At 35.6% G+C, this 27746-nt stretch overlaps 1 protein-coding gene across 3 annotated transcripts in view; it reads right to left on the bottom strand.

The window, feature by feature from the left end:
• Positions 1–27746, bottom strand: part of KLHL32 (kelch like family member 32) — an 85390-nt gene that overhangs the window by 8242 nt on the left and 49402 nt on the right. The window contains exons 6-7 of one of the 3 annotated variants that reach the window (XM_072408673.1): positions 21947–22162; positions 6400–7126 (exon numbers count right to left, since the gene is read on the bottom strand). In XM_072408673.1, the coding sequence (XP_072264774.1) occupies positions 6400–7126; positions 21947–22162 (943 nt within the window). Of the gene's footprint in view, positions 1–6399; positions 7127–21946; positions 22163–27746 lie in introns of those variants that run through there. The other 2 variants (XM_072408675.1, XM_072408674.1) reach the window with 2 other exon arrangements.

Genomic DNA, 27746 nt, shown 5'->3' with positions numbered 1-27746 from the left:
AAAAAAAAGTCTTCTCCAACTACCCTAAAGAATATATTTTTTCTGCTCATAAATTAATAATTCTTTGGAAGCAATATTGCACTGCCTACCCTTTTAGCATATTCTGTTCAGTATAATTATTGCAGATTTTTCAACAGAACCTTACAGTGAAAGGGTAATGTTGTGCTGCTTGGGAAAGATGTCTTAGAGTATGCTCCACATGCACAGCAATACAGATCTATAGGCTTTAGAGAATAATTTGAAAACCATACACTTTCCTCATTACCTACTTCACTGGTTGCATATGGCATGCTCTGGCTGATGTTAATAAGGGAGAAAGTAATTACTATGTCTCTAGGGAAACATGATTTAGTGTTTTTGTTTTTTTTCATTGATCACATTTGATAATTCTGCTATTTCTGAGTCTCTTAGGCTGCAGGAGACCATCAAATTCCCTGCTTCTTTAACTCTGCATCCAACCCCCACTGGTATCACCCCCCCCTTCCCAATATGAGAAGATGTTACAATTAATGGGACTGCAAACCAAACCCTACATTCAAAGTTTGGGGGTCAGCATAATCCGCATAGTGCTTGGTCGATGCTTGACAAAGAGTAAGTGCCATTTTCTGGTGTCTATGTGGGCTTCACAAAAATCAATGCTACATAAGCAATGTGCAGCTTCTGGAACACATGGTGAGCACCTAGCAGTAGACCATAGCATTGGAACATCTTTCATTTTACTTTAAATTGCCTAATATTAGGGATGAGCAAGAATGTCTTTGGCAGTCTCACGAAAATTTCCTTGAACTTCCAATGGTTCTGCAAAATTTCGGCGAACTGATTTCGCGGAACCATCGGAAGATCAAGGAACTTAAAACAAGAGGAGGATTCCCAGAGCTGCATTCAGCCCCGGGAATCCTCCTGTTAGCGATCCCCCGGGCACTAGAGAGAAGATGCCCGGCACTACAGGTTAAATGGGAAGAAGTCTTCCTATTCAAAACCTCTAGTGCTCTCGGATTGGCTGAGGAAAGCCTTCCCCAGCCTATCAGGGAGCACTAGAGGTTTTGAATGGAGGGACCCATTTAACCTCTAGTGCCTTAAAAAAAAAATTGGTAGAACTGTTGTGTACTGTTTTTAAATTACCAAGGAACTGTTTTCTGCTTGCTGAGCACAGGAGAACCTGCTGACATTGTATCTCTAAAGCTGCGTACACACTTCCAATTTTTATCGTTCAGGAAGTGTGTACGTAGCTTAAGAGATACGGTACTTATATTACAATGTCAGCAGATTCTCCTGTGCTCAGCAAGCAGAAAACAGTTCCTTGGTAATTTGAAAACAGTACACAACAGTTCTACCAATTTTTTTTAAGGCACTAGAGGTTAAATGGGTGAAAGTCCCTCCATTTAAAACTTCTAGTGCTCTCTGATTGGCTGAGGAAGGCTCCTCCTCTCAAAGTGAGTCATGCGGCTTGCGTTTATGAATGAACGCGGCTGTTGGAAAAAACAGAGGATTTTACCCACGCTGCATTCATTCATGAGCAGCTGGAGAAACTCTATCCAGGAACATAAAGTACAGAGCTGCTCCGCTCCCCTGATTAATGTTGCCGCCCTGTAGTATGTGTTCCTGGATGGAGTTTCTCTATCCAGGAACACAGGACTACTGTGTTCTTCGATAGAGCAACTCTATCCAAGAACACATACACTAGTGAAGGGCTGCAAGAGCATTTAGAGGAGCGGAGCTGACAGCCCCACTCCCCTGATTGGTCTTGCAGGTGCCAAAAATTGGGTCTTGCTGGCAGAATTTACAAAGGCCGTTCTCGCCTACGTGTTTGGTAAGAGAGAATGGCCCAATTCGCCGCGAGACTGAATTTAATAAAATTGCTCACTCATCCCTATGATCAATATCTGTATGAGAAGAGACATTTTTATGCATGCCTACAATGATGCATTTAAACTTAAGTTTCCCAGTTCAGCAGTTTTTCAACAAATTTGTGTGTTTTGTGCACATTGATAGTCATTGAGCCTTTTTAAGGTTTGCATTTTTTATGAGCTATGACTAATTACATATTAATATATATATCCTTTATTTAAAATACACCTGCCAGTGGCAAAATGCTTTGAAATACCCACTGCAATAATGTATTACTTTTCAATGCAGAACTATTGATCAATTCTAAAGGATGCTCTTTCAACACATACATAGCCTTTATAAATCAACTTGGATTTTGCCCAGACAGAGGAAACTAACATGTTACTGCACCAAAGGCACCAAGGGGCGTTCATCCTATGTTTTCAGACCACCCAGGGAATCCTGTACAAGGTTTACTTTTCTGAGATCCGAAATCTGTGGATGGCCCAGTTACAACTACAAGTGCTGTAGTTGTCATATATATTGTATGGTTCTAGCAGCGTAATGTTGCATTCCATTATATTGCTCAATGTACAGTAAACTTACTTACCTATCGGTCTATTTCATAGGAACAGATATGCTTCAAATTTAACTAAGTGGGTCAAGAAAGTTTATTTTTCTCCTTTTCCCTTTTACATTTCATCCTTTGAGAACCCTATGCTTCATCATACTGGGAAATGTCTTTACGACCAATAATAATTTTCTGTTATTCATAGAGAAGTGGAGAAAAATGTTTAGTTTCTGGAAGAGCATTTGGAGACTCATGGCACCACATAAGGATGGGCATATTTACCATTGGGTTTTATTCAACTGCCTATCCATGGCTATTCTATGCTTAGCCCATCTGGCTTTCTACTTACATTTTATTACTGTTCACCCATTGTATGTTCAAATGACTATACATTGTAAAACACCACTGGTATCAGAACTGCTTCTTTCTATCTGGACTAACCAGATGTTTTATTTGTTTCTATGCAGTAATTTCTGGTTCTTTTACCTAGACAATAGTCACAAATTCTAGGTTATCTTGTGATGTAAAAAAACATAACAGCTTTAAAGAAAGAGAGAATAAATACAAACACTTTGTGGAATATTTTATTTCTTTTCTGCAATGTTGGAGGTCCTTGATAATTATATGCACTTCACATACCTCTTCTCTCACTTTTAGATTAATCTTCTGAAATGAGATGCAGTGGATTTGCATACAGATTTGACGACACAAAAATAGATATGAAATTATTAACAGTCTATATATGTTGTAATTTTTTTCCTAGTGTGGAGTACCCTTGCCTACAGCGATATTCTTGGCTTTGAAAGTCATCAGGCTGATTTGCCTGCTCTTAGGTTATGGTACCCCATGCTGCTACACTGTCCCCTGCAATCAAAGCACTTGCACACATTCCGCGGTTTCCCCTAATAAGTATATTTTATTGATTGGCAGTTTTGATCTGCCTCCCCAGGGGGATAATCTGAATCTTACCAGCATTCTATAGATACATCTGGCATTAAATATGCCATCTTAAATGAGCATCAATTTTCAAAAACAACTTTTCTTCTAACTTTGAAGTGACACAGATGAAATTTAAAATATATTCTGCCTAAAAAAATTTGAATTAACGATGCTGCATTTTATCCTTGAAGTTGTAGTCAAAGTATACCACGGGCTACTGAAAATTTGAACTTCTCAAAAGGCTGAAAGAGAACGCCACTGGAAAGGTGAACGGAAAGTTATTTCAATGATAAATACCAATATTTTGCAGAATGACAGGACCGTTCGGCAACCAGCCTTTTCCGAGAATTGGTAATTTCTCTGTAAAGAGTTTCATGATTCAAGTGCTTATTCAACTAAGGTTAGCAAATGAAAGCTGAGAGGTGCTCTGCAATGAAATGAACTGTGCCTACATGGTTTAATAGAGGCTCGGTAGAAAATACTCTATAATGTTTAGACTTCAGTGACTGGTATCAATTGTTAAAGGCTCATACATGATGTATAATGCTACTGAAGCTGGTGGTCATGACAATCTTTTTAGGTTTAAACATCCCTTGAAAAACTGATACCACTTTTCAGACAGGCTGAAAGGCTATCAATCCAACATGCTTTACAATGCTGTTTTTTCCCAATTTTCTATCAGTATGATCTAACTCTTTTGTATAAAATTGCTCCTTTCAAATTTTTTACTTATGTCTACTTTTTGTAGGCGTGATGATCATCTGTACTCTCTATTAAAGAGCAAGTGCCGCAACAAGTATGACCAATTAGCAACCTAATGATTCTGTACTGAAAAACTTAGTATATTTTTTGAGTTATATGTTATCACTTGCAGCAAAAATCCAGAGAAAACCTCACATTGTCCCTGGAAATCTACGTAATGTAATCTGTACTGTGTGACTTCAGATTTGAACTTTCAAAGCAATATAAATAGAGGGAGAAATGTCTTAGTAATAACATTAGACTGAAAGTCTCTTGAAAGTCTGAAAACTCTGAAAGCCTGCTGCAGAGGAAGTGTTTGGGAATAGATCTCCTATAGAGAGAGTACATAGAGAGGGGTACCTAGACAATCATATTACAAAAAAAAGGGGGCAAAGCTTGCATAACTCTAGAGAAGTTTTTCTCAACCAGGATTCCAGGAAACCTAGGGATTCATTGACTGATGAGCAATGTGTGCTTCTCAGGTCTATGGTCTCTGATACCAATGTTTTATTTTGAATATCTGTAGGGTGATATTCTTCCCACTGGTCACCAATGTAAGAAGCAATATACCCAAGGACCACCAGGCTAATGTACTGTGAGCTGTGGATATAGTAATTGTAGCAGGGATTCCCTGAAGACCTGAAAGTTATTTTAATGGTTCTCCCATGGTAAAAAGGTTGAGAAAGGCTAGTCTAGAGTACTAAGCAGCAAGACTGTACAATTTGCATCTCAAGGCTGAATTACCCTTACCTTTTATTAAAAAAAATTATGTAATGTATGTTATTTGCTACCCACCCATTTTGTAAAATATCATGAATAATTTATCTTTCCATTTAATTTGAAATCCTGCCATGATCTTTCAACATTGGTAAAAAAAAAAAAAAAAAACTTTCTTACAATCAGAACACCCAAACACCACCGGAGAACGTTACACAAAGTTGTAAATATATAATGCACTCAGAATTGTAAATTTTCTATTCTTAAAATTTGCTCAATTCTTTCCCCTTAAATTTCACTTATTATAAAGCTGTACTGATCATGTGATTGCTGCAGACAGATGCACCAATTAGGATTTCCTTAAGTAGGAAAAGAATCAAATCCATGGTATGGTATGAAGAAAACAGCACTAGTAGGACCCTGAAATAAAGATGGCTTTAGTCTTTCAATATACATAGCTAAGCTTTAGAAGATTTGTCTTTGCACCAAAATAGATGCTAGAAATCTAAAACACATCTTTTAATGCTTGGGAACAAACATAAAGCATTAGTTATCATTTTGAACAAGGTTTGCAAGCCCATCACCTGGGCATCCACTCCCACTGACCAATGATATGGGAGCATTTTTTATACCCACCGACAAAAGATACATGAGTATAATTTACTTCCTACTTCCAGTAATGGCATTTTTTACTTCCACTGACCCCAGTCTTGCCCCCAAAACAGTGTGATAGACAATGGGCTAGCCCTTTTTGTTGAATAGGGAGCCCTGATCAATAACTACCTCCTTCTCCAGACAATATATGTAAAAAGCGGAAAACACATGCTAATAATTGCAGAGTATTAGTCCATTTTGGTTGCTTTACACTCTTCAGTATATAAACACATCGATCCTACCATTATTTCCATTGTGGAATCACTTGACATTCAACAGAATTAGGTGACTTCTAATTTAATGAAGGTATAGCATATTTTGCAAATATTCTTCTATCATCATATGACTGTCTCCTTGCCAGCTTTCCAGCACCTCCATTTCTCTAATTCACCTCTCCTTGTATCTCACAAAATAAAAACTCATAGTATAATATTCTAAATCTTTATACAATTTGAACTCAATAAAATGTTACAAAAAGTCAGTGGAACCAAAATGTATGGTGCCTGCTGAAATGAGTATTTAGGTTACTCCAACAAAATGCAATGTAAACGCGTCCTTAAATGTGGTTAACAGCCTGGCTAAAGCCTACCGATACTGATGCTCAAACCATAAACAATCTACTATAGACCCCAGCAGGTACTTGTGCATACCACATTTCGTATAATATCTTTTTATAGTCAATAATATGCATCACATTGTTTATTTGTACAACACAAATATACTTCAGCCCTCTTCATAAATCCTGAGACATACTCTATTATTTCTCACCTTTTACCAGTCAGCTTTGATACTCCACCCTAATATATTATAGCTTTGCAGTGTAATTTGGTAACATATTTGGACACATTGTTTTTCCTAGGATTAGTTAAGAATAGTTAGATACAAAATTATGTTTTGTTTATTATTGTCACTTGCTAGATATTTAAGTTGAAAAATGAGTGCTCACTTACCTGAGATCCAAAGAAGGCCATCCGCTACACATCCAGCATGACATGAAAGAGACCTGTCAAAAGACTGTACAAAAGTCCACTTGTTCTTTTTCGGACAATATCGTTCTACAGACGGTAACACCTGTCGGAGTTCATTCCTACCACCCACTGCATAAAGATAATTGTCCAGTGCCCCTAAAACAAAATGTTCCCGACAGTTTTTCATTGGAGCAATTTCAATCCAAGTATTGCTTCGAGGATCATAACGACAAGCTGTCCTTACAGCACAAGTACGACCAGTGCCATGTTCAACTTCTCCCCCTGCAGCAAAAAGAAAGTTCCCCATAATTGCGACACAGTGGTGACTCCGTCCTATGGGCATGGGTGTCAGTTCACTCCAGTTTGCAATTCCTGCTATATGAACATTATCCTGATCAACAGGATTAAAGTATCTCAGTTCTCGAACTTTGCAAATTTCCCTTTTTTTACCACCCACAATGTAAAGGGTTTTGGACTGGAAACGTGGTTTTGTCCTTATGGTCTGCCATATTGGCTGTGCATAGATATCTTCACGATATTCCAAGGCTTCATTTATAAATCCCGTTGCCTTTTCACTACTTTGGATTAAAGGATGAGAAAGGGTGACAGTGTTTAGTGTATTTGTATCCATGAGGCCGAAACGTACATACTGCAGCAGTTCGTCAATGTATTGATAACGGCAGTTATGCTCCAGCCACCTCACAGCCAACTAAAAAAGATGAATGGGTTAGTTAAAGGTAAAGTGGTGCTCAGATCATTAATAATTTAACTAGTAATGTCTATAGACCTCATTCATCAAGCTGGTGATCATTACAATTAATTTCAGCCATAATTTGTTAAGTACAGGTTGTAAAAGGAGAAGGATTACCCAATAGTCATTGTAGGAAACAAACTTTTTTTGGATATTTATGATAAATGAAGCCAATTACTAAAGGATTACATATACTGGAATATTTATTAGGGCACTGCACCTATCATTGGAGATGTCAAAACTGCAACAATGCACAGAAATCAAATCAATTTCAGAAATTTCTAAAAATAAAAGCAAGTCTATGTAGATTGATGTATATTTCAAATTACTTTTCCTTTACACATTTAATGCTGAATAATAGACACTGTCACATGCCTGATCATAGCTAATTGGGTGCCTATCGATGCCTGGGTTCATTTTGCACCCCTATTTTGATGTAGATTTACTTTATGTAAGCCTGGGGGCTAAATAATTATTGTTCACACAGGCAGTGAATTTACAGTTCACTGATGGCGAATGTCTCTGGTTTTTAAGGTGTCCCTTGTATCATCTGCCTACAGCTGACTATAGGAAATTAATGGGGTGATGCAAATACAAAATATGACAAATTAGCAATTTACATACCAGGCAGACCTAATATTATATAAATAATAATTACCTTTGTTAAATTAGTTAGTTAGGTTTGTGTCTAAAAGTCCTTGGCCTTTAGTTGGAAACTGCTCATTAGGAAACAATTTACTTTATACTTTGCAAGGACTTTGTTAGCTTACATTTGTTTTATAGATACAACATTTTTTAAATTGGTGTTGGAAGAGTCTGTACTAAAAAAACAACAGAAGTCTCTGCTTCTAAATGAAACATTACACCAACAACAGGTTTTTTGGGTATGAATTACTTTCTGCTTGTATTTCATCTAATATGAAATTCTCAGTGAAGTAAACATTAGGACATTGCCGAAGAGGATGACCTTGACGTGTATGCAGACTTCTGGCAGCAGTCCAATTACAGTAGCGAGGATGAAGATTCCGGAATTTTCTGTCTACAGTGTTGTTGCCGTGGTTGCAAGGAAGAAAAATTAGATTTTTTTTTTTGCCGTTATAAAAAATGTCAGCTGCAGACTGAATGGCAATGTTTAATAACATTAAATTACAAGATAGCCTGTATAGCCAATACCTCCAACCCTGGTACCCAACCTGTGACCCTTTGGCACCTACACTTTGGCCCTCAGGCCCTGTTTTTTTTCACACAACTTTTTCCTTTCATATTTTATAATAAATCATATTAGAAATGATAGCAAATGAAGGATAAGTCAGTTTAAATGGGCTGTAGAGAGCACAAATGTGGAATAATTAATCAATTAAAATACTGTACTAGTAGTGATCTCTAGCGGCCTCCTCTTCAGTCCATGACTGTCTCCTGAATTGTGTCTTCAGCCTTCTACAACACTTACGAATATACCTATCACTTGTAGCATGCTAGTAGGCTCTGGCCATCTCATGTTTAATATCCTTAAAAAGTGACGAATACATAGGCTGTGAACATCAGATATGAGTACTGAGCCAGGAAGATTTTTCACTTATCCTTGGAGAAGAAAACCAAACTGAATAACAATTTCCAGCCTGCTGAACCGTAAACTTGACATAACAAGATCATATGTTTCAATCATCGTATTCTATAGAACTAAATACTTTAAAAACTCATACAATCCATTGGGAATGTTAGACATTATGACTGCCTGTCCACTATTATGCAGAAGGAACAAAATCAAAAGGAGAAGAGTTTCTCCAGAGTGCTTGAAAACCTGAATACCCCTGGCATATGAAAAATAAAGTTAAGGCAGGACTTTCCATTACTCAAGCCAAAACTGCTCCACCATGACTGGTGATTTGACCATTGATAATGAATAATCAAGCATCAGCAGGAGACCAACAAAAAGCAGAGATCCACAGAATGAATAAAGAAGCACTGTAGTTATAGAGAACATTGAGCCGCACAGTAGTGACATCAAAAACTCATGCTCCAAACCTCATGAGATTAGAAATTACCATTCACACTCACTAGGCCTGATTTATTAAAGCTTTTCAAGGATGGAGAGGATACACTTTCATCAGTGAATCTGGGTGATATATCAAACCTGGAATGGATCTGGTCCAGGATTGAAAACATTTGCTAAAAGCAAAAGAATTAAAAATAAATCTATTTGAAGTTTTTTGGGTCACCCAAAAAAGTGAGCTTTAATAAATCAGGCCCATAGTACATTAGACCTTACAATTCAGGTATACACAAGACGTAGGAGTGCCTAGGCACAAGTACGCTGCTATTTTTAGGACAAAATGATACTGCTTCAGAATACTTAACAATTCTTGGTGTTCCCTGTACCCTAGCCAATCCTAACTGATTTTGATTGCAGGTCCACATTTAGAAAGGATAAATCTATATTAAAACAGAAAATATTTTTTTAAGGAATTCCCAGAAATTTCAAGAAATACAATAAGTTGGTTTTCAGTGTAAACCTAGGAAGAAAAAGTAACAGAAGTCTCAAATCTGCTTTAAGATTCCAATATAAGAACGTATTTTTTATATGTTGTGGGTATAGCCTTGTAATTTAAAATACAGAATTGTCACTGCACACTTATCTTTAAAATTACATAGCTTTATTAACTATTAAACCAAAACACACAGCACGTCGGCAGTTTATCAAAAGCAAATGTCAACAGCCACTCATTCAGCGGCAGAACAAAGTGTACCATATAACTAACCGAAGGCTCAAATTGTTTTAGTACATGGCATTTGCAGACTATGATCATGACCACTGCAAGTTATACTTAAGGAAAAATTCAATATGTATTTTACTTGATGTTTAAAATGGCTCTCTTCTATGTTCTGAGGCAATATATATTTTATTTCTTCACTCCCTGGTTAGAATGTGATAAAAAAAAACAAAATATTTCATAAACATATCTTTAAAAATTCATTCAAAATCCACTGCATTTTATTTAGTCACCAGATCCTATGAATACATTACTTTTTGCACATCATGTGCAAATCATGTGGATTGTATATACAATAAATACATTACGTTTGGAAGTGGGAGGAAACCGGAGTGACCGGAGGAAACCAACAAAGAGAGAGAACATACAAACTCCTTGCACATAGTGTTGGACAGATTTGGGTTGGGTCTGTATGGCAGAAGCAGATGAGGGCAGAATGAGCCTTGAACATGGTAGCCCCAGGAATATCCCTTCGAATGATATTGATAAAAATTTAAAAAGCCAAGAGAGACCATTCCATGTGATACTATATAACTATTACTAATACTATATCACTATAAGTACATAAGTATAACTGATACTAATAACTATAAGTACATCCACCTGCCCACCACAAAGTGACAGACATGAGTTACACTTGAAGCAAAAGGTTGCAATTGGCCTAAACTAGGGCCTTGGATTTCATCTGTGGAAAATTAATTAACAAAAGATATGAACTTTGGAACAGAAGTGATTACTCTTTATTTTTTTTTTTTTAAGCCCTTCCAAAAGTCGAGCTAATGCATTCTAGAGGAATGATTCATAAGAAAATGATTGTATTTCTAGAAGAAAGTTTATTGGTGATGAAGGTTATTAATGCTTAAATGATATCTAAGTTTTTGTTAGCCTATATAAGTTCTACCTGAATATTTTTACTAAATGTGGGTGCAAAACTAGATTCTTTTCTCTTCTACAAAACTTGTTTATGCTCTCTTATTTGCCCAAAAAATGAAGAAATGTCTGATAGTCCAGACAATGCAAACAGGACCTGAAATTATGATTTAAATGTGTTTGCTAGGATATGTGTAAAGCTTTATAATTACACTTGCTCCAAAGCATGCTAAAATGCAACTGCCCTAAATAGTATAAAAAGATAAGAAAGACAAACAGATCCAGAACTAGGGCATAACTTTAATATTGGCTTCCTACCCGCACCTGTGTAGTTTTCTTTGGCAAACAGTTAAAGGGCTTGCCGGACAGTGAAAAAACTTATATAGGCTGAGAAGTTTTACAAATTTAGGGAAGTTGAAACACCAACCACTTCGCAAATAGCCTTTAGTAGTTAAACATTTTCTTAAAAAAAGCCAAAACCAAAATTTTAGTAAAAATCAAATGCATTATCATTATTAAAATATAGGAAAGTAAGCCGTAATAAACAGGTAGGTGAATATCCCACCGAGGTTGCAGGCACTATTCATTTGATTTGATTTGACTTGATTTCTACCAGTGGAGATTTGGATAGAAGGCCGTTTATAGCAAACAACATATCCGTATTGTCTGTCCTACACAAAAGTAGTTTACCACGTTTCTACAGTTACTATAGAAATAAATTTAAAAATAAAAAATAAAAGTAAAACTCTGTATCCAAAATGAATTTGAATAGACAGTACAATTTGAAATGTATCTACTCACAAAACCCCCGGTTGTAAAATCCAGAAGCTCCAACAGGGAACTTTTTTACCTACTGACAGGAGCCTAAATTTCATATTGGTAGCACCAGTTTTGATTACTAAAAAATCAATAAAACTTGTAATTTGCTTTGTCTTGGGGTTAATGGATAGCAAACATTTTAAATAGTCGATCCAATTGAGTGGACCAACAAAGAGAAAATCATCTGGATACTGAGTTTTGAAGGTAATCCTGGCTTGATTGTAACTACCCATTTAACTATGCAAATAAAACTATTACAGTGAAAAGCCCATAGGATATCATCTGTCAAAGAAACAACTAATAAAGTAAAAACCTAAGGAACTAAAGCATTGAGGAATGTTTGAAAGAAGTCTAAATGCAGGCCTAATGTCTGCACTTGCTAACAGAACATCCTTACCTAAAAGCTTATTCAAAGGATTTATATGATACCGATGACATTCCATCATCTATTTGATCATTCAATGACTCCCCCTTAGGGAAGGACATATGAGTAATTCTATAGGCATTATTCTATTTTTTAATAATATTCCTAAAGGAGAGTTTCTAAAGTCAAAAAAAGTTGGAGAATTAAAGAGACCATAAATTCTGTTCAATAATTTGATTTTTTTACTAACTATATGAACCAAACTATTTAAAGACTTTAAGTTTTCTACAATTGACAGGAAAAAGTCTTGATCAAAGAGTTTAATTTACAGTGGTGCTTGTCGGGGTACTTCAAAAGTCTAGACAATTTGAGACAGTTAAAATTCCTGGTTACAGGTCTATGTCCATCATCCCCAATTCTATTCTACATTTTGTTGTTTTTTTCAACAAATTTGGGCATAAGATATGCCATGCCAACTTTTCTCCCTACTCACAGATCAATGAGGCAACTATCAATCAATGGGATCAGTCAGCCAGTACTCTGGCATTTGTCAGTAGAGGATGCTGAAGCTGTCTTTAGGACACCAAAAATAATATCAGTTATCAATAATTTTCCGGGATACCGTGACCTGACCAAACTACAATTGCATATACAGTTGAACTACTGGTAACAGATAGTAACAATTAATAAGATGTTCACTCAAATTATATATAAGCTTAAAGTTCCAATTTAAAATTTTGTTATCAGGCAGGGTTTTAAAGCAGGAAAGTACAGGCGTCTCCTTCTGCAATATGTATTGTTACCAGCCTGATCACCATCCCAGCTGTCAAGTCTCACTAAGCCGGGCATGCGAATCTTGTGCCAGTGTTAGTTGCCAGGATACCTGGCAATCCAGGTTTCCCCTGCAGGTGCCGGGGACTCATGTCATTCAAACCTGGACAATCAAGATAGTCAAAGATCGGAAATCTGAAAAGAAAAAGAAAAAACATGGCAGCGCCCATGGCAGAATGGAAACATGTGAGTTTCCACTGAGTTTAGTTTTGCTTAATGATGAGTATGCTCACTGCTCATAGAAGCGGTGTCCTATGGTACTGCTTGAGATTGCTAATTTGTTCAGATTACTGGGATTCTACAATCTTTACAGCTTTTGGCTGCTGGGGAATGACCTCTCTGGCTCCTGTTCCCAGTGACCTCATTCTCTATGTATGCCCAGAGGTTGCAATGGCAGTCTTTTGCTGTAAATTTCTTTGAGATTAGGGTAAAGCAGCCTGTCAGCCTCCTATCAATTGCTGCTAATGTAGAGATCTCTGATCATTGCTCTTCCTTACTGTAGCCTGAGGAAAAGAGGGGGAGTATCTTTGGTGCTGCATTTGCCTCCTCCACATTGACCTGTCTGCAGATTTTCTGCTTTGGATGGCAATATTCCCATATCTGGATCAATTTGGCCAGGCTCCCATTCTACCTCTGTCTGGGCTTCTGAATCCTGACTGAACAAATGCATTGGCATATCAACCTCCAGCTAAAAGGTAAACAAGCCAGGGGAAACATTGTATTGTCACAGGGAACACAATAAGATGACTTTCTGAGCGGTCTGCATACATCACTATGTATAAATGTACTTTGTGTTCCAAGCTAGGTACAAAAACCCTGGGCAGGTGAGCATGCTAGGTACAAAACCATATGCTACACAATATAGTGAATTACACAAAATTACATCATTACTTTGCACAGATGTAGTTCTAGTGCATCTGTTCGACCTAGTGCATCTACATCTATGGAAAAGTCCTTTCTCAGGTGCAAAACTACTAAGGGGCAGAGTCTTCAGAAGCACTATATCCAAAAAAACCTACAAAGCACATAAACCAGTGCTGAAGTCTGTAATATATAACAGACTCTTCATACTTTACAATAAATGAAAACTATTAAGGCATTGCTAACTGCAAAATGTTCATTTGCATCTAAATAGAAGGTAATCTGATCTATTAATTATGACAGCTCCTAAAGTATATATCTCATCTGATGACAATGATAAAATGCAGAAAATCCAATAACTGAAAAGTGACTGCATATAATACTGTTTTTTTATTTTTTTTAATCTATGTGAGAGAAAATAAAATATAATTGGCTCCTGCTATGTTTTTCAGATTCTTGCAGAAGAGAAAAAAAAAGAATACAAAAAAGGAATTAGAAAAGCTGCTGTGAAGGTCACTGAGTGATAGAACTTCCTCAGGGCAGTGAATAAATTAAATCCAGTGGTAGAAAAAAAAACTAAAATGTGATTTCCAGAGTGTACAGCACAAAGTCTAAATGACAGTGATTGGCAGGCAAACTATATCCATGCAATATAGAAGACTGCACGTTCTCATTTACCTCAGTGTAGGCAGCGAGCGCCCATTAAACATCCGTCTGATGCCCAAATTAACCTTCTTGGCAAACTGAAAGAGGCACAAACTATCATAATCAACCTTTCATTATCACAGCAGCCTCTAGTTAAAGGGTCAGAATAATTGTGCCATCAGAGCACTGATTGTTTTCAATCAACAGAAGGCTCGAGTGACAGCTCATTGATAGAGTAGTTTGATGAAACCGCACCAAGCCTAATCAGAGCAGATGAAAGAAAAGCATGATTGGTGCAAATGAACAGTCGTGCCTCTCTTTTTTCATTTACAATGTGAAATTACTCTTAAAATCATGGCTCCCCCATGCCCTCCCTGTATGAGGACCTCTAGAAATATCTCTGACATGTTATGAGTTTTGACACAACAGACTGAGAAAAGCACAGGTATAGTTATACGCTGGAGGTTTGAGTGGATGTGTCGCCTAATTTTAACAGATTTGCTTTTGAAAATTGCAAAATGAGTATGGATTTGTAGTATGTATTGTTGTTTGATTAACAAAGCAGTTTGTCACGCCATATATTGTACGAGGTGAGTACCTGGGCAGAATGGCAAATACTGGATTTTTTTAAAGCAAGCACAAACAGAAATAGTGATCAATAATATTGTCTCAGGTCCAGTTCACTTAGTTAAAACACAACAATATTTAAAATGCATTTAAAATTCACTGCCAAAAAGGAGACACTAATCAGTATACTAACTAATGATGGAGAAGACGGTTGCAGTTTTATTGCAGTAGATATCCTATATAAAACATTTAGTAGGTCCATATGTTTACAAATAAGTGATTTGTGACATATGTAAAATCAACACTTATTTGAACTAAATGCCTTGCAAAGACAAATTAGGTTAGTGATAAGATGTGTTCCGACACCACTAATAGGAATGACATTTAAACATTTACAAATAAAAGCCTTTGTTAGAAATTTGCACATATCTCAAATTTAAAGCAATCTAAAATTCCTCTAATTCACAGACAGGCAACCCCAGGTGTCACGTAGGGTTCCAAAACAACAACAATGCATATTTAATAACACACAAATATTAATAACATGAAAATACCTAAAATAAAATCATGTCATTTAGACTCTTAAAACAATCACAAAAAGATAAAGTCCCAGAAAAACATGGTATAGCAATTAGTCGCTGAATAGATGGATAGTTAGGTAGAGAATAGTCCACCTTCACTGTATCAAACCAAGTAGAGTTCTGAAATTGTGGTACTAACACCTAACATTTAAACACAAGCATCAGCTGAGTTACTATGATGGGAAAAATATGTTTCTATCTAACTCTTATTTATGAAATTACAGACGTAGGCTAGTATAACTAGGCCAAAAGTTGTAGGAGCAGTAGCAAACATTGGGGCCTATAAAATAAGTTTTTACTATTCCTTTCTCAGGAAAAATGAAAGCTCAGTGAAATATGAGTAACTGGATTTTTGGTTGATAGGAATCAAGTCACATGTGCCATCTATAGAAGGAAATAATAAGAAATTTTGATTATCAGAAGAACCTATTATGGCCCACAGAAGTTTTCCAGAATGTTCACAAAATTTTTGTGTGGCACTGCCAAACTCAATATAACATGACCTATAAAATATATATACCTGTGCATTGACCTTCTTTGAAAATTTTAAATTATTACCTCAACTATACAAAACGAAACCCCCTATAGTCACCTAACACAGGATACCGCCATCTTCTTTTTTCTTTATTTCCTCCTTGCAATCTTCAGCTATCTTGTTTGGCTGGACTGGGATGACTAACTCTCAAGCACTTGCAAGGTATCCTGGCAATCAGAACCGAATCCACTTTTTTTGATAGTTCCACAGGGTAAGCAGGGCAATAGGAAAAGGCAATGACCTGCCATTTTATATAGGAACAGCTAATATCTTATTTAATTGAAGATGACTGACTAACTAGTCCACTTCAATTAAAAACTAGGAACACACACCAGAATATTGTTGGACTAAAGGAACAAGTGTGATAATCTCAGATACAAATCTAGTTTATGTAACGTGGACCACCAATGTCATCCATCTATCCATGTTTCTGGATAAATAAACAACTGAGTAGGGTTGACAACTTTACTTTCACGTGGAGGGGAGCACAGCGAAATGTCCCTTGTTTGTCCTCCCGGTTTCCTTTTCCAGAGAACAGAACAGCGCTTTGTATACAGTGCTCATTCATTCTCCTGTCACTGAAAATAATCATGAAAGATTGTTTTAAGTGAAACAAATCTGTACAGGGCCTAGGATTCCCCAACAATAAAATAAAATGACCTGTCTGCATACCACATATCAGTCTTATTCATCTTTAAATGATTACAGACACAACTTACAGAGCTACAAGCTACAGTTTGCCCCAGTAAGGCAATTTATGAATATTTAGTTTACCTGGGTTTATAATTATTCTAGGTTATTAACCAGTAGAAATGTTCTGGAGTGATGGGGGCCCATGTCTTTCCTCAGCAGTTTATAACCCATATAAACTAAGGATTTATTATATATGAGCCCTAAATCTTATGATAGCATTTGATTAGAGAAGCTGATCTCTTTAATAGAATTACATATAAAATTATATATATATATTAAATTATATAATTTCCATATATCTGGGGTTGTGGTCGAATACAGAAGACAAATAAGCTAAAATAAAGATTCCGTTACTGATCAGACTTTGTAATGCATCAATTTATTCCTTGCCATAAATGCATAGCATACATAAGATAGGAGTTTTAAATTAAAGTGGATAATATGCTTTGTTTCGTTATGTCCCATCTGCATTTCAGTATTTACTTTATGCTCTGTGAAAATAAATTATTTGTCAAACCAATGTGTATTCTGACAGTACTAAGCTTTATGTGTCTCTAAGAATCAACTATTTTGTTTGGATGTTTGATGATTCTGTAATCCAAAACATATTTTAAAATTAAAAAAACATATATTATTTGGACTTTGGTGGACTGACAACACATTTTGATTTAGGATATTAAAAAATTAAAAATACATAAAACTGATATAGCAAAGCATACAGGAAGTTCATGTCTTTTAGACAGGTTAAAAGAGCCTTATGGCTTAAAGATACCATAGTTACTTAAACCAGTATGTGATTGTTTCATCAGTCCTGCAGGAGGCCTTATCCATGCCCTAACCAGCCAAACTTTAATATCCTGACTACTAGGCTCTGATTGCAAAACTCCATTCCCAACATACTTTAGCAGCGCAAAGCTGGCGGGATACTAGAACACACTGCAGGGGCTGATTAAGAAAATGTCAGGCTTCGTAATATCAATCCCATGAACATTCATACATCTGCTCCTTTTCTATTCTTTGTGCTCATACGCCATCTTATTTTGATTCTCTGCAAACCCTGTTCAGCATACTTCTTAAGGAGAACACCTGTAGGCTAGACAACTGTCACACTTTAAAGATGTACAAATAAAGGTCAGGTACATACATGAACTGGAATTACTGGCATTAACATTTGTTTTTACCAGCGGGACTTGACATCATCTGAATCATCGGAAAGTGAACTGGGAACATTTTTATTTTATAAATCTTATCAGGTACAAAGGAGGCAGTATGCTTATTACCACTAGAGATGGATATTATTAGCACTTTCAATTTTTATACAGGCCAGTATTTTTGTACTGTACATATAAAAAAGTCACCCTAAAATTATTTTGAAAGATGAGGTGCTTTGGCTAGATGCAACAGTCCATGATGGAAATATTTAGGAGCTAGTTAGTACTTTAACTTCCATATGTACTGGAATGTCGGTATAATTATAATTTACAATTGTCTTCTACCAAAAACATAATTTCTAATACTGTAGAAATGTATAGCTACCCAAATATAACCAAACTATATAACAAAAATAAATGAAATCAAGTTGCATATTTCTAACTTTTCCCACAAATGACGCGGGAGCTGAACTTGAATATTCACACATTAATGCTGCTCTGTACACTTTCTTAATTTGCATGATGTGCAAGTACCTGATTCTGACTTGGTACCAGTCTCTTGTTGTTCCTGTACAGCCTGGCTCAAACTGTAAGAGAGCAAGTCAGAACATTTAGTTAATCAGCCTGCTGCTTCCCATTTCCCTTCCCAGCCAGGAGCGGTCCTGTTAATAAGAGTTAAACTACAGCAGACAAAATATATATATTATATATATCTATAAATATATATATATATATATATCTATATATAGCCATCAATCATTACATATTTTCTAATATATATTTTCCTATCTAAATATTTCTAGTTATATTTCTATAATTACTTTCCAAAGTTTCAATTTTTTAAAAAAAATCCCTACTAACTTTTCTTCTGTAGTGAGCTACAGGCCATATTACACTGGCTTTCCAAAATTGTTTAATCTTCTTAATGTTTTGTTTCAATAAATGGCAGATATGCAGCAAAAATACTGTATGATTTCAGAACAGAAATCCTATGTTCAGTAGTAATAAAATTAGTATGTGTATGTTGTCACAATTATAGTGTTTTTACACTGAATTATTTCTTAAAGCAACCAAGTCACCAAAACGTATTTATTTAAAATATACCTGTTGCCTGGACTGTAAATATTCATCTCGCTTGCTGCCTGCACTGCTGATTGCCACTCCATGGCTAAGGAATCATACCTCTGTAATTCAGCTGGGGGCCAACACTTCCAGGAGTATCGATCTCATCTACCCCCTGCTGAACACAGTTGTTTTGTCTGATGACCTCCAGATCACTACAGGATGATGTCAGCAGAAGGAATCAGAGAACGCTGATGGGACACAAAGGACCTACATTCAGGCAAGCATCAGTCTCCTACCAGACTTCAGGAGGCATTTCCTTTGAAATGTAGTGTTTAGCAGCAGAAGAAGCAAGATAGGTGTCCTTTTCAGGTAACATGTTTACTTTTTATTTGATACTATTATTATTGGTTATAAGATATATATATATATATATATATATATATATATAATTATTGGTGATGAGATTAAAGCAGGGAGCCTTGTTGGATAGTTAGGACATGGTCACTTTGTAACAATTTGCTGACTAGAAGAAAGCCTAACAAGACCCTCTATGAATTAAAATGATCTCAAAATCCTTGTTAACACAGACCTGTACAAATAACTAGTTTGCAAACTAGGTATGTGTATGTGTTTGTGTATATATATATTTATATATATATATATATATATATATGTACATAAAACGGACATATTTGAAGGGTTGGTCCACTTAAAGCTAATATTTCAGTTTTTGCTGTAGATGCAGTTGATTTAAGCCAATTTACAGATCTCTGTCAACAAGTTTTGGGCTTGTATTAATGGCAATCAGCTTGACCTCAGTGTAAGATAAATTGTAATTCATAGACAGGCTCATTAGACCTCCTTTCATTACTTATTTATTCCACCCTAGATAAATGCATCTGAATACAAACAAACTAGAGGCTAAAAAATCAGTTCAGGCCCTATTTCATATATACTGTATCTCTCAAATTAATTTGGCCATATTTTTTTCACTTTCATTTTTTGGTCTGCCCACCCTCTGTAGAACTGTAGGGGAACAGCATTTTTAAATATGGAGAATGCAACAAGAAAAGCTAGAACCTGAAAAGCGGAGTAGCAACAACACTCCAATGTAGACATAAATAGAGTCGGGAATAACTGAAAGGGGGATTGGCTTCTGCTTAGCACCCTGCTCCGCCTAAATATAATACTTTTGGAGAACTGATGCTCTTGAGTATTTGAAAGAATTAATGTTTTGTCAAAATAAGAGAGAAAACTGTTTAATTATTAACCAATACCAAAAATTTGATGCTAGAAGGTGTGCTGATAGCTTTGGGATACAAGAAAGTTAATAAAATGTAAACAGTTTACCATAGATCAAGAAAATCTCTTTAGAGGACTCTACATTCTCTAGGCTGATTTCTTTACAGTCTTCACTGAAGACATATAGGATGGAAATTTGTCAATGTCAATACTGAGTACTTCATTTCACTGAAAGTAGTCAGTAACAAACAATACAGCAATGTAATGAGATTCAGTAGCTCTGTCTCCAGCCTGTCCATCACACATGGCTTATATAAAACACTCTGACGCTAATCCACACTTCTCCCTAGCCTTCACCTCTGATGCATATTAGATTCATCCATGGTATATTACATTACTAGTATAACCTTTGCAAAAATGATGAACTTGGCTATACTTCAGGCAATATTACAGACCTAAATTTAATTCTTCACTATTGGGTTTTTCTGAAGGTGAATGACTTATTTACTAAGATAACACAAAATAAATCCTTATTGCCTCCTGAAAAACTGCACTAAAGTGGTTGATATTTATGGTCATTGTGCATTCATTCTCAGTGACTGTGAATAAAAAGCATAGCCTCCAGCAATAAACTAGTTAAGAAGAATGTATATAACAGTTCTAGCTGCCTTTAGAGAGGCAGTAATGATAACTTATAAATGGATACTGAAAACAGCGCTGCAACTGCAATCAGCAACTAAATAAAAAAATTAAGTAAAACCAAAATATTACGCTGGCTACAGTATTTAATGGTCAGCATTTGTAATGATACAGAGAATCTTGTTTAATTTTTTTATTTTATTTTGCACATCTGTTTATATAAGGGACTTTTATAACACAACATGTATTCAACTTAGCCAGTGTCAGTCTCTTTTGTATTTAATATGGCAATAGGCTATGACATAAATGCAACAAATAATAAGGAATAATATCTTATTGTACTACCCTTTTAAAGGTAAAGAAAAATCTGATTTTTTGTGTTACTGCACCCCTCACAATATTAGAGTTGTTTGCACTATGTTATAAGGCTGCATAATCTTTCTTTTTTTTATCAAAATTCACCTGTTCATCTTTAAACAGGTGGCTTTTTATGAGTTTGTAAAACTTATTGCTTTTTTAAATTCAGCCAGGAAATAATTTTGTGTTTTTTTCGCATGTTCATGCGAAATTGTTTTATTTCAGAGAATTTATATTGTTCTAATTATGCATTTTTATTTTTGTTGCAGTCTGCGATACCTTATGGAATTATAGCCCATAGGCATAAAACTTTTTGTATCAAAATGCTGATCCATCTTCTAAAACCAGAAGTGCTCCTGTCACTAAAAGCAGTCTGTGCATACTTCAAAAATAATCAGTTTTCAGCTCATTGTTAAGCAATACTTAAAAAAAGAGAAAAGTTTAGATATGCAGGATGGAAGCTGTGCCTTACCTAAGGTCATCCAACATAATAAAGCTATAATTAAACAACCATAAAATATTGTACCTTCAAAGTACAGCATATGACCGCAGTCAAAACCATTGTATATACTTTTAAACCAACAAAATAAATAGGGCTAATATGCTTCTTTCTAAAAGTATTATTTGGAGCTTCTTTAAGGGAAGTGGTCAGAAGCCCCTCAATCAAAGCCACATATTACAGAACGATAATTCGATATGGATACCGTTTGCATTGATAATAAAGCGAATATTTGATCCTGCAAATGATCGTTTCTAGTAACATATATGTTTTAAGACTGGTACTCACCTGGCATATTTGTTCTTCACTGGGTGATGTTAATTGATCACTCTTTAAAACTTCTCTGAGAAGATGGAAAGGTAGTGCAAGAACTTCTTCTGGATGACTCTTCAGAAGTTCAGACAAGTGTTTTACCAGGAAGTCCACTACTGCTCCTTCCAGTAAAGTCAGATTAAAAAGGTCTGCCAGTTTGTACAAGTCCAAATAATTAAAGCTATTTAGTTCCTGGAATGTAAAAAAAAACACAAACTAAATCAGCTGTATCAGTTAAGTATATAATTAAGAATAGTGCAAGGAATTGTTAAAGTGAACATTTATATATTTAAAATTTCTTAATAAGCAGTAAATGAGCTCTAAATGAGCCATCAATAACTTCTGTACCTGCAGGCACTGTAGAGTAATTTATCCCCACAGAAGAAGCCATGTGGTTTTGGTTGATTCTCTAAGCCAGCACAAGCCCAATATGATGCTGGGACTTGAATGTATATTTTTAAATGAATATAATAGTGGAAGTCCAATTACAAGTAGTATTATTAATACTTTAATATTATTGCATTGTGTATTGTAGTAGTATATTGTATATAGTACAGTATTTTTATTTTAGAAAACTAGTAAACATATTCTGTTAAAACATTTGCTGATTAAAACGTATTATTTAAAAAGACACACATTTTGTTGTGGGAAAAAAAAACAGCTTTCATGTAGGCCATCCTAGGGTTCTATAACCCCAAATATTCATTAATATCAGAAAATGTTTATACCTCCTCAGCGGCACATTTCACACATGTTTCATAATACTTAATATTATTATTTATAATTATCATTCAAGTATATGTTTAATAAAAAAGCTAAAATAACTCCTCCAAGCACTATCTGCAACAAATAACAAGAATGCAATTAAAAACAAAAACAACTTGGACTGGGAACAAAATAATTACTTTTTGCAATATCGTCATAACATGTCAATTAATTAAAAAAACATAGGCCCTAAAGAGATTGAATCTTCATATCATGCCAGAGCTAAGCCAGGAAAAACCTCTGCACCAAGGATTTTCTCTAAGTGAATCCTATTGTTAGTAAAAACAAAGAATTGGATGAAGAGGGCACAGGTACAACATTCTTCCTTTTTCTGCAGGCTTGTGAACTGCACAAATCTTTTTTTCTATTTCCAGAAAATATGTTCAGAGAGTGAATTGAGCTGTTTTAACATTTCATTAGCTTTCAGTTTTTTAAAAACAATATCCAATTTTTCTATAATGCATTGGGCCTCATGTATTAATGCATGCGCAGTGAGATCAGACTTTTTTTTACATGTACAGTAGAAAATGTCACCCGATCTTGTGTCTGCCCAGTGTGGGATCGAGTGATGTAAGAAGAAGCAGGAAGAAGTCAGAAGAAGATGGCGGTCCCTGCTGATTCCTCTGTACCCAGATGAAAAAAGAATCCAGGACGGTAGAAGGTGTATGATTTATTGAATGTTCTACTTTAAAATGTTGCTTTAGCCCCTTTAACATAGCCACTGTTTGGAGAAATCTGTGTGATATTCTGGGCACCAAGCTCCACGCTTTTGAACCCATTTACTAGTTCAGAAAATGATGGAGCTTTGGTATATCTGCCTGGTAAAGCTGATCCAAACATCTGCTCTGTAAGTTTGCCAGCGCAGCGGAAATGCTTGTCAAACCAGGCGGGTTTATTGGGATTTTGATCAAATTTGCCTAGAGAACATAAATGTGTTTGTGCTTGTATGTATCTGTCATTAGACTGTAAACTCCTCTGAGCAGATACCTAAATAGTTTTGTGTATTCTGCAAACAATTATTACATCCAAATATATATTTCTAATGTTTTGCATACAATAATAATCAGCCTTATGTTTAGGAACCAGGGTTCCTCCAGAGGTTGCTAGGGGTTTCTTAATCAATGAGCAAATTGGACCTCTCGGGTCAGTGTAACTGATACCAAAGATCTTTTGGCTCTAATCTGCACCTAGCTCTGTCCCCTGTACCAGAAACCAAAAACAAAACAAATGTTTAACTATTTTTATACAACCGGGCAAGTGATGGCAGGCAGATTCTACATCCTATGTTTAGTTAAAAACTGAAATTGCAGAGCCATCCACAATATGTTTTTTTATGACTGAGCTATATTTGTATGGCTGAACATAGCAAGCACCAAAATACTACAGGAATGAGGGGGTTCAAGCATTTAGGCCTTTGTATTGGGGAATGTGGAATGCATTTGTATAAACCTTTCGCTGCTTTACAAAAAAGGAAAAATCTGGTGACTTTTGTGTAAATGAAAGAAGGTTTAATGTTATATATCAAACCTTTATGCATAAATCCATAGCAACCAATGAGAAGTTTATTTTCAATGATGTTTTCTCTACATTCCAGAGGGCTGCTTTGATGCTCTAAATATCTGCATATTTTTGCACTTTGTATTTAGGAATTTAGCATATTATAACATGCTGTGATGGTGACAGACTCATAGGGGTCTATTTATAAAGCAGTGAATATAACATTCACTGAAACTTCCCCTGGTGGAGAATATTCCAGCTCCATGTGTTTCAATGGCAGAAATTGATGATTGAAGTGAATGTCAGATTCAACACTTTAAAAAGAAATTCCATAGTAAGCTTGATCTTGGTAAACTAAATATTACACAACCCTGGTCAAGATATTCTTTCAATGAGGCTACAATATAAACAAAATGACTCATGTACATTTGATGTGTCTTATTATGTACAAAAATCAAATTTAACATATGCCTAATTAGCTTAGGTAAAACAGCAAATAGGCATGCTACTAGGCCATTAATTCTATAGCACATAAAACAAGTATTTATTCCTAATTGGACATACTGATAAATCATCATTCCTGCTTAGTCTCCACTTACTTTTTCACTTGGAAAGACATGCACATGAATTTAAATATTCGTGTCTAATTTATACAATGTAAAATGTGCTCAGTCATTTAATTTATGAGTAATAGAAACATTGCAACAAATCATTTAATGTATTTATTGTATGTTTGGTTAATACTGTGCTTTAAGTTGTGGAACATAATACCAAGAACTCAGGTTCTTAAAACTTTAAAAGCTGGTTATAATAATATATTGGCCTTTATCAGATATAATTCAATACCTAATACAAGGGGGGCACATGCACCCCATACCATGGCTGTATTCCAGGCTAAAAAGCCAAAGAAACCTGAAGATAATTACAGGTATATCTTAAAAATGGTTTTAGTAACAGTTTATGCTTTAGGGGAGTGGAAAGTAGTCTAGGTTTATTAGCAAGCTGAAATATTTACATTCCCTTTCTTTTTAATTTAATATATGCATCACCAGAGCAGGGTCTCTGCCTTTGGCCTGCCTCTGTCCCACTGGGGCTTAAATCATCAGGTATACTGGGCCTGATTATGAAACCTCTATCACTGGTCAAGATAGACTAACGTGTGAACCTGGGTGATCCAGCAAACCTACAATGGATTTCTTACAAATCATTGGCCATTAGTTGGCAAATGCATTCAATACTAGGCCAGATTTGTTTCAGGTTTGTTGTATTACTCAGGTTCACCCATGGTAGTCTGTCTTCTCCAAACTTGTAAAGCTTTAATAAATCAAGCTTATTGTGTACTTTGCTAAATAGGAACTTCAACTATATATTTTTGTTTACTGTTGTAAAGTCCCATTTTTTTCACTCTTTTCTACTTAGTATGAATCCTTTATTTGCCCTTGTGGGATCCTCTAGCTGTGTTCAATGTAAAGTTAATAACTTTCAAAGCTTGTCAAAGATCATAACAAAGACTACACTTCTAACAGCTTAGAAACATTGACTGTTTGTTTACATTAGAAGGCTGGCAACCTGAGAAGATAATATTGGTATAGACTACCACACTGCCAGTGTTGTTAAGTCTACAAAATACAGAGATAAATGAGGGCTTGTAAAAATGTTTTCACTGCCTGTTCAGAATATGTAAATAACTGAGTTTTCATGACCTCAGAAAAGATTAAATATAAAGCTGCAATCCAGAATAGCCTTCCTCTGCCTCATAAATAAAACATTTTCACCTTCTTCTCTAGTGCCAGCATTGGTCAGTCCTCATTGGCCAGTTAAGACAACATTGTCAATTTTTGTGGCATTGTACTGTCCAAGCTCACATCCTCCTGACTTAGCCCTTGGGGGTTTATCCATACCAGACTAATATCACTAGAAATAGCTTGAATGGCAGGTGGGCTGCTTTAACTGTCCATTGCATCACCCACCAGGTATAGTGTGGAGAGAACTGAATAGAGGACAAATACAAATTATTGTACCAGATAAAATGGCCCTCTTATATGTATATTACAACTGTTGTGCTCTGCTTTAGCCTGTGCATTGGAGGAAATGCCAATGAAACTTGCCAGTGTTTAACCTTTATATATATATATATATATATATATATTTATATATATATATATATATATACACCTAGTAGTAACTATCATACAGCCAAACTATATATTTCTAACACGTACTTCCATTTTCCAGAAGTGGGGGAGAAATAGCAGACACATCATCTTGTTTTTTTCTGCATAGCCAGGAAAGTGCTTCATATAAACAGAGTTGTTTAACAAGGCAAAACATCTTTTTCCAAAGTGCTATAACCCCCAGCAACCATATATTCAGCACTTATCTTTTGTTATCTACCTTTTTAAATTGGTGAAAGGTAAAATAAGGGTTGCTATGAACTACTGTGATTTACACATCTTCATCGCCCTTTGAATTCTGTAAAACATAAAAACAACAACCATACTAACACTCTTTGACATTGCAATACTAGGTTTACATTAATTCTATTTTCACACTTGTGTACCCTGCTTTGTTCTACTGTTTGCAATTCTATTTTTGCCAAAACACTCTTCAGTTCCAATTTGCTGATTTTTCTACAGTATTTGTAGCTTGTATACTGGAAAATAAAAACTGCCAAGAGCTGTGCTTTTTGATTTATTCCGTTGTTAGCCTGTAGTATTACTCTGTACTCTGTATTATACTGTAGTATCTTCTATCGTAAAATAATATTTGTAACAATTAATATAAATAATTGAAAGAGTTACATATATAAATGAAATCACTATTTAGTGTTGCTGAGGGAGATTTTTGAGCAATAGTTCAGAGATAAATCTTATGAGATTTTTCTCCCAGGGGTATACTTACACTGGGAATAGAAAGTCACACATTTACTTTTCTTTTCCTTTTAATTCGATGGAAAAAAAGAGTAAGGGGATTGCTAATAGGTTTGCTACAATAATAACGCCTGATTCTGGGCTCCCTGCTCTCTGATACTCCCCCCTACCCCCACCTCCCTTGTGTACCCCATCATGTATGTTTGATTTATTTATATATTTAGGGTATCTTTGGGATAGTTACGTGACACACAAGATGCAAATGCAGAAAGCATAGCTGATATGATAATGCCTTCGGATGGGGGGGGGGGGGGTCATGTATTTACATTCTAAGCTCACCTTCCCTTTATTAGAGCATAGGGTGCTTTGGTGATACCCCCCCGAGAGGGTGGGTCCATGACACACATAAATCATTAGTTGTCCATCATTCAATCCTGAAGGCTAAGGACATTTAGTTGCAGGAAAAATATTGCAGGATTGAATATTCAGTGAATACTAAAGCAAATTATCTTTGCTTAATTTATTTACGTTATGTGGTGGTAGTCATTTAAAAAAAAATATTTAACATTATGATTAATATTGCAGCTAAGTTAATTTGCATGACTGCAAACATTCTGTGTGGCAGCTCTAAATACAGAAGCCAA

The sequence above is a fragment of the Pyxicephalus adspersus genome, chromosome 4 (assembly GCF_032062135.1).
Source record: "Pyxicephalus adspersus chromosome 4, UCB_Pads_2.0, whole genome shotgun sequence".
NCBI lineage: Eukaryota > Metazoa > Chordata > Amphibia > Anura > Pyxicephalidae > Pyxicephalus > Pyxicephalus adspersus.
This window is presented reverse-complemented; position numbering and strand designations above follow the sequence as displayed.